A 7,755-nucleotide genomic window follows, 5' to 3' on the forward strand; every position below is an offset into this window, starting at 1 on the left:
ATACAGACGTTTAGGCAAGCTCTTCAATGCGTCATAAGTTTCCAGACGCCATAGAAAATGCGATCCATCTACCAGAAACAATAATTAGGGACCTGGTGACGGGCCATCGGCTTCCAAGATCACAAAGCACTCATAACCATTCGCCTTTGCAACTAAACTCGACGCATGCATCAGTTTCCGTACGCCGGACCATACTCCTTCTTCATCGCCTCGCGCACCATTTGTCCACAAAGCTTAGCCGTGGGATTCGTGCTCACGGCCAACCCTTTCGCGATGTCATTCCCGTACCTCCCACCCATGGCAAAGTCTCGAGACGCCGCCTCTTCAAAGTCCAGCTTGCTCCACTTCGACTCCCTTCTTCCATCTTCGAGCGACGCCCTTCCCTCACCGATGTGCTTTCCAGTCGTGTGGTAAATAGCTGCCCTCTGGGTGTAAGCGAGAGAGAGGGTCTTCGCAGCTTGGGGGGAGATGGCGGCAAACGCCATTTTTGGCGACAGAAGAGAGATGGACCTCTCGAGGTCTTCCAGAGCCACAGCCGCCATTCGTTGCTTCTCGGCAGGGTCTGGATGCTGAATTAACCGATTGGCATCTTCTATCTGGCCACCCAGTAGCATGGTGTCGCCACAGAGTCGTCTCAATGCTTGGACCCGGTTGTTTCTCGCGCTGGCATAGTTTGGGTATTCGGTAATGAAGTCATTTAGCTGGGATACGAGGCGCTGGTATTCCTGCACCGGTTCGGAGACAGTTTGTGGTTTCAGTCCTGCCAACTGAAGTTCCAGCTGTTGCATGGACAAGATGATTTCACGCTCCTTCTGGATAACGCGTTCGTACACCGACGTATCGGTGATCTGGGGGTCCCGAGGAAGGGAGAGATCAAGCAAGATGCTGGCCGACGGATCAAAGTCGGGATCCTTGATCTTCTCGAGGACATTGAGATCATTTCGGGAAAGGGGCACGGTCGCCATTTTGTTAATGCCAGGGGAGCTCGAACAGTTGACGAGGAGTCTTGTCAGTGAGTTGGACAGTTGTTCGGGTTGTGGTCGTGGTAACAACGGAAGGTTTTGTGACTCGAATGGCTTATGATCCGTCTTCCAGCCGCAGACTCAACAAAAAGTTCAACAAGGTGACAAATAATATAATCGTTCTGAATATAGGAAGGCCAATAATGCTGACAAGTGTGGGAGAATAAGATATTTGTGATGTTTTCTACCAGCGTCCTTTCTGTTCCTGCCTACCGTTGAGCGGCTACATGTGGATGTATGATCCGGCCAAACGGCCCTCTGGTGTCATGCCCTTCGGGAAGAACGGAGTACCTACTACTATCCGGCTCGTCAGCCTTTAGCGTTTCCGCGTGTTTGCAATCTCACGTCATGGCCGAGATTTACCACACAGATTCCATGGAACGTGATAGGATTTAGCCGCGTTGGTCGTCTTCTCTGGTCAATGGCCAAGCACTTCGTAACATTGAGGTTCGTTCATTACTCGATTTGCTTCGGTGTGTGTATGGAGTGCGGCGGGGCTTCGTCCACACTACGTTGTACGTTGTACACGGCCCGGCCAGCGGCGGCTTAGATCGGCTCAAGTGCCGAGGAAATCCATCGGCGTCTTTCCGCGTCCGAAGCCGACGACTTGGGATCAACCAAAACCAGCGCCTGGCGCGGCCTGAGCCGCCGCCACCCTTCCCTTCCACGAAGTATACTTCGATGTGAGTGAGGACCACAGAGACCACAGAGCCTCGTCATGGACATTTCGAAGACAATGAAGTACTTGCTAATCAAGGGAACCAGATGAGACGGAAACAACCCCGCATGTGGCCTCCACTCTCTCTTTCAAGGCTCGACGGATGCCGGTGATTCCCTATCGTCCGTCTAGGTCCCAGGGGTATGGAAATGCGTGGATACTTACAACACTGTGCTATGGGGAGTCTCTCTGTCTGGTCTTGTCCCGTGAGTTGCTAGTCGCTAGAGCCGCGTCTCTACTTGATGCCGAAAGTCTATCTGTGTCTCGGGATGTCAAGGGGGGTTGGTTATCCAAGTCTTGGTGCCGGTCCTCAGGTTAGAGTACTTAAGGGCTCTTCCCTTTCTCCCCGCTACAGTCGTCGTTTTGGTCTCCCTTCGTTGCAATCACTACAAGTCACTTCGAGGAATTTTTAACAGTCGTCTTACTTTTTTAGACCCTTTTGTTCTTACACTACTACCATCAACAGCGAGAACACGTCTTTCCCCCATCAACTGCTGAGTGTCAATGTCCCCTTCTGCCATCACAGATTCTCCCCCTCAGTCCAACGCCTACCCGGCGTCAACACGTCTCGGCAATGGCCTTGCTGTCCAGCAGCCGCCGCCCAACTTCCGGGGCTATGACCACGTAACATGGTGGGTGGGCAACGCGAAGCAGGCGGCGGCCTATTACAACACCCTCTTCGGCTTTAAGACGGTTGCCTACAAGGGCCTCGAGACCGGCAGCCGGTACATCACTTCTTACGTTGTCGCCAATGAAGGCGTCCGCTTCGTCTTCACCTCCCCTATTCGTTCCCACGTTCATCTACCAGAGGATGAACCCATCTCGAAGAGTGACCGTGCCCTCCTAGCTGAAATCCACGCCCATCTCGAGAAGCACGGCGACGCAGTAAAGGACGTCGCTTTCGAGGTGGACAATGTCGAGGCCGTCTTCGAGCAGGCCGTCGCAGCTGGCGCTGTTTCTGTTCAGAAACCCACCATGCTCCGCGACGAGCAATACGGCGACGTCCTGACCGCCGTTATCCGCACGTACGGTGACACCACCCACACCCTCATCTCCCGAGCCGCCGGGTCCTACAACGGACCTTTCCTCCCCGGCTTCCGCGCCGCCAAACCGCCGTCCTCAACCATAACCCTTCCCACGGCACCGCTCGCCCGCATCGACCACTGCGTCGGCAACCAATCGTGGAACGAGATGGTGGCCGCCTGCGCCTTCTACGAACGCTGCTTGTCCTTCCACCGCTTCTGGTCGGTCGACGACTCGCAGATCTGCACCGAGTTCTCCGCCCTCAACTCCATCGTCATGGCGTCCCCCAACAATATGGTCAAGATGCCCATCAACGAGCCCGCCCCGGGAAAGAAGCGGTCCCAGATTGAGGAGTACGTCCTCTTCAACTCGGGACCTGGAGTCCAGCATATCGCTCTCCTGACTCACGACATCATCTCCACCGTCTCCGCCATGCGGGCTCGTGGCGTCGAGTTCATCTCCGTCCCCAGCACCTACTACGAGACGCTGCGCCACCGCCTCAAGACCGAGGCCCGCCGCTGGGCGCTCAAGGAGGACCTCGACACCATCGAGCGCCTCAACATCCTTATCGACTACGACGAGGGCGGTTATCTCCTCCAGCTCTTCACCAAGCCGCTTATGGACCGCCCCACTGTCTTTATAGAGATCATCCAGCGCAACAACTTCGAGGGCTTTGGCGCTGGTAACTTCAAGAGCCTCTTCGAGGCCATTGAGCGAGAGCAGGCCGAACGGGGTAACCTATAAGCTTGCCGACCTCCCAGAGGATGTCGGCAGATAGTTACTCTTTTTATTCTTTAGTGAAATGACCACCTAAGCGAGGACTCGAACCTCGCTTGGCTGATCGGATGGGAGGAGACCCACGAGAAGAACAAACAACCCATAGCAGAACATAAGGTGTATATACCATAAGTATACGGAGCACGTCGGTGGTACAATGAAATGAATGTATGCCACTCAATCGTGCAATGGTATCGCTGTGATAGTGGAATTTCCTTCTCCGATAGAAGGGCAAAAATATCTTGGCATGTCGTGTCGTAATAATTGCTACAGGTATACTAGATGCATCAGGGGGGGCTCTGGGTTGGTAGCCAAAATTTGACCTGTCCCGTCCACCTCGTTCCCCCCTATTTGCTGCTTTTGTACGTGTAGTAAGAGGCAAGAGAAAAATTCGCCGCCCCTGAATGATGACGCCGTCGCGAATGAAGAGCGAGCTCATGAATACGCTCGTTCGTCGCGTAAAATGCTTTCCCGCTCTCGAGCCGGATCGATCAATCCATCCTTCGTGATTGATGTCCAAATCCCACCACATAGAAATCCTCAAAAATGGGGTTCCCTCACGTGTCTACCTCCATCGCGCCATTCATATGGTGCCCATTCGTCCCAGCCGTGCCGTTACCCTCGGCCTGTGCCTCGCCTTGCTGGCCCCTGGTATCACTTTGACACCCGGGACAGTTATGTATCACCTCGTGGGCAAATACGTCGCAGTCGATGCAGAAGTGGTTGCCACATACTTCGCATGCATACCGCCCGCTTTCGCTAACACCCGGTAGCTCTGTGGTTTTCGGTTGCGTCTTGCCCTTCCCTTCTACCTCCTCTTCCCCTCTCCTACCACTTGCCTCCTTCTCCCCCGCCCGGCGTCTTTCCGTTTCATCTTCTCGGTCTTTATCTTTATCTTTCTTTCGTTTTGGTGGATCTGGGAATGGCGCTAGACAGGAGTAGCAAGCCTTGGACTTTCGTGCTTTCGTCCACGGCACCTCTACCCAGTTGCGTAGTGGGAAGAGATGGTGATATGATCGGGCCAGGTGTGTGGATAGAATAAGCGTCAGACCACAACCGGGGCATTCAGCCGGCAGGCGGCAGACGCGGGTGAGGCAGCGAGTGCACGAGTACCCTTCGCGGGTGGGCAGATTATGGCAAGCGCAGTATACTATAGTATCGGTCGGCGCAAGGGTGCGAGAAGGAAAGCCCATCATCAGCAGTGAAGCGGTACTTTGGGCCTGCGTGCGGGTGACAGGTGGCGTCGTCGTACGGAGGAACAACTCGCGGAAATGAACTTCGTCTATAGCCACATTATATTGGGTCTCGTCACCCGCATTCGTCTTGGAGCAGATCTCTTCGCAGATAGCGACTTGTGCAGCAAGGCCAACAATCGTGACTCGGACACGATCTACAATCAGATTGGATATTGTATCGCGGATGTCGCCAGGATCGCTTGAGAGGAGGGCACCATAGATGAAGAGGACTTCACGCGTGCCGTGGGATGGAGCATGGCTATAAGGAAGAGCTCGTGGTTAGTTAAAGTCTGGCGAGAATGAAAGAAAGGCTGGCGAAAGAGTGAAAAAGAGATGAAACACCCTTTACCAGCATTAAAGCAAACAAGAAAGAGAATGGCCTTACAAGAGAGCTCCGCGACACATCTCCAAGGCGTTTTGCAAGCTTGGGTTCCCTTGCGGTTCCAGATCCTCCCATTTCTTGAGGTGTTCCAGGTGCTCGGTCGGGTTCCCGCTCATATCGCTGATCCGCACGGCAATACCATCCCGCATACCAATAATCCCCATTTGTGAAATCGGATTCTGCTCAAAGTATGCCCTCACAAACTCGCGCGCAAGCTTCCAAGTCAGGCGATGCCGCGTGGGCATCAGGTCCTTCTCGGCCATGGCGAAGGACATGTCCAGAACAAGCATGAGGTGTCTTATGATGCCGCGTTGAAGAGGCGTCGTATCTCGCAGCAACCGCCGCCGCTTCTCAGCCTCGAGACGTTCGCCAACCGTCAGGCTACCATCATCGCCCTCTACGACCTCCTCCCAGCTCCGCTTCACGGCTTCCCAGGCCATGGAACGCCCGGCTTTTTTCCGGTCTCTGCGCTGCTTTCGCCCGCCTTGTGATTTGCCCGACCGTGTATTGGCGCCATCTTTGCCACCGCGGCCGCCGTCGCTGACTTGGTGATCGAGGAGGTCATCGTCTGAGAGGTCGCCACCTACATATTCGCCATCGGAGTCGGACATGGTAGGCGAAAGACGACGCGGTAAAATAGCTCGACAAGTTCAAAAGGATTGAGAACTTTGTAGTGTAGGTTAGCCATAGCAGGGAGTTAGTGTTGGATTGACGGGCGTGTGATCCGGCCGGAGCAGAGATGCAATAGATGTATGATTGTTGTCAGATGCCATAGCCACCTTATCGGGGTGTGATAAACCATATTATGTCAGACATGTGGAGTACCTTGGTCCTATGTATCCACCCTTATTTCCCCTGCTTTTTCCGTATAGTTAGATATTCCTATAAAGTATTATAAGCTTCACTTAGATGAATACATATATAATTCCGCGTACCATATTTATATTCTAATAGTTATAAGCCCGGCGTTCTAATAAAACGAAGCTATTCCGATCGATCCTATAGCTTCTAGGCTATCAAAATCAGCCTTAAGTCTATAGCGGGCAGTTTAGTATTATTAGTAATATCCGCCTGCTTTAGTTTTATTTAATCGTTTTATTGTTTTAATTGCACTATCATTTTAAGCGTTTAGTATAGTTAATTAACCTTTCCATTTATCCTATTCCACTGCTTTTTATTAGTATAATAATAGCTTTTATAGTAGTAGTGCCCGTTATAGGCCTTATAACGCTTACCTCTCCGAAAGACTAGAGGCCTTGGATTAAAGCCGTGATAACTATCGCGTACTCCTACGATATCGCCGACCTTATTAATCCCGATCTTAAAGAAGCTAAACGGCCTAAGCGCCGTATACAAATAGATCCACCTACGCCTTTAGCTTCTATTAAAGGAAGAGGTAATTAGGATATATAGTTTAAGATCTAGTAAGTAGAAAAGGATCGGTATAAGGCTAAGAAGAGGGGAATCTAAGCCCTATACGATTATATCGCTAAAATAGTTAGCTCTACTTTAAAGGATTAGTACGCCGGCTATAAGGAAGTAAGGGATATATTAAAGGCCTTAAAGACGCACCTTAAGCCGATAAACGCCGCCTAGAAGGTACTAGTTAAGAGACGCTAGGACGAATACCTTTAAAACGTTAGGCGTATACCCTATAAGCGCTAGCTAGAAGACTTTATAAAGCTATACCGCGACGCCGAGACGTATAAGGTTCGAGAATACGATACTAAGGAATAATAGATAAACGGCTTCTTTAATACTATTAGCAGCGTAATACTAAAGTAGTTAAAAGGACGCTTTATATAGCTTATCCGGTTAAAGGAGGAAGACCTACCCTTGATTTAATCTATTATAGAATAGTATACGACGTGGCTTTAATGCCGCTACCCGTACTAACTCGATAAGAAGCCTACCGTAGTATCCTTTTATACGGTAACCTTCTTAGGTAAGGATAAAGAAGGTAAGGATTAACGGGTATAATCGGGATAGTAAGATAATTAGTAGTCCTCTTTATAGTAAAAGAAAGAGTGGCTTTACGACTACTGTAATAAGAAAAGGAGTAAATATAATTATAAGCCTCTATAGAAGTGCCTAAATATATATAAGGCACGTAGGAAGAAGGGATATACACCTTTAAAAGAGATCTTAGAACGCGTCGACCATATTATAAAGACCTAGGATAATAAACGATAAAACCTCTTTAACTAGTTATTAATCGATTCCGGCACTTTTAGGTATATTACTAACTAATAATACCTGCTTTAGGATTTCGAACCTATTATAGAGGAGTATCGTTTTTAAATAGGTGGTGGAGAGACTAAGCTAGTTAAGGGTTATAGCAGGATATAATTAGAGGTAGACGATAAATATAGTAATCCCTTTATTTTAGTGCTAAATCGCGTTACTTTTATATAAGACTACCTAATAACCTTGATCGTAACTAGAAGATTAAAGGAATAGGGTATCGTTTTTAATACCGACCTTGAGGTCTTATAGGTTAAGAGATCTGCCGAAGAGGGCTTATTAGCCCTACCACTTAATAACGTTAACGACTAATACGCCCTTATTCTAACCGATCGCTAATAGTACCTACTAAGC

The 7,755-nt window shown here is 50.1% G+C and overlaps 3 protein-coding genes across 3 annotated transcripts; 1 reads left to right on the forward strand and 2 right to left on the reverse strand.

Moving 5' to 3' along the window:
* Nucleotides 1-4: 4 nt before the first annotated feature.
* Nucleotides 5-1,386, reverse strand: SODALDRAFT_332824 (hypothetical protein). The gene has a single exon (XM_028611811.1). The coding sequence runs from the start codon at nt 963-965 to the stop codon at nt 171-173; it is 795 nt and encodes a 264-aa protein (XP_028467191.1). The 5' UTR covers nt 966-1,386; the 3' UTR covers nt 5-170.
* An 858-nt stretch (nt 1,387-2,244) lies between these two features.
* SODALDRAFT_323774 (4-hydroxyphenylpyruvate dioxygenase) lies at nt 2,245-3,507 on the forward strand (the record flags this gene model as incomplete). The annotated part of the gene is made up of 1 exon (XM_028609834.1): nt 2,245-3,507. The coding sequence occupies one exon, from the start codon at nt 2,245-2,247 to the stop codon at nt 3,505-3,507; it is 1,263 nt and encodes a 420-aa protein (XP_028467192.1).
* Nucleotides 3,508-3,736: 229 nt separating this feature from the next.
* SODALDRAFT_378485 (TFIIH basal transcription factor complex, subunit SSL1) lies at nt 3,737-5,903 on the reverse strand. Its single transcript, XM_028614987.1, has 2 exons — nt 5,161-5,903; nt 3,737-5,034 (listed from the first exon to the last, which is right to left on the reverse strand). Exons 1-2 carry the CDS (start codon nt 5,766-5,768, stop codon nt 4,098-4,100), a joined length of 1,545 nt encoding a protein of 514 aa, XP_028467193.1. The 5' UTR covers nt 5,769-5,903; the 3' UTR covers nt 3,737-4,097.
* Nucleotides 5,904-7,755: the final 1,852 nt, after the last annotated feature.

This window comes from Sodiomyces alkalinus (genome assembly GCF_003711515.1).
Source record: "Sodiomyces alkalinus F11 unplaced genomic scaffold SODALscaffold_4, whole genome shotgun sequence".
NCBI lineage: Eukaryota > Fungi > Ascomycota > Sordariomycetes > Glomerellales > Plectosphaerellaceae > Sodiomyces > Sodiomyces alkalinus.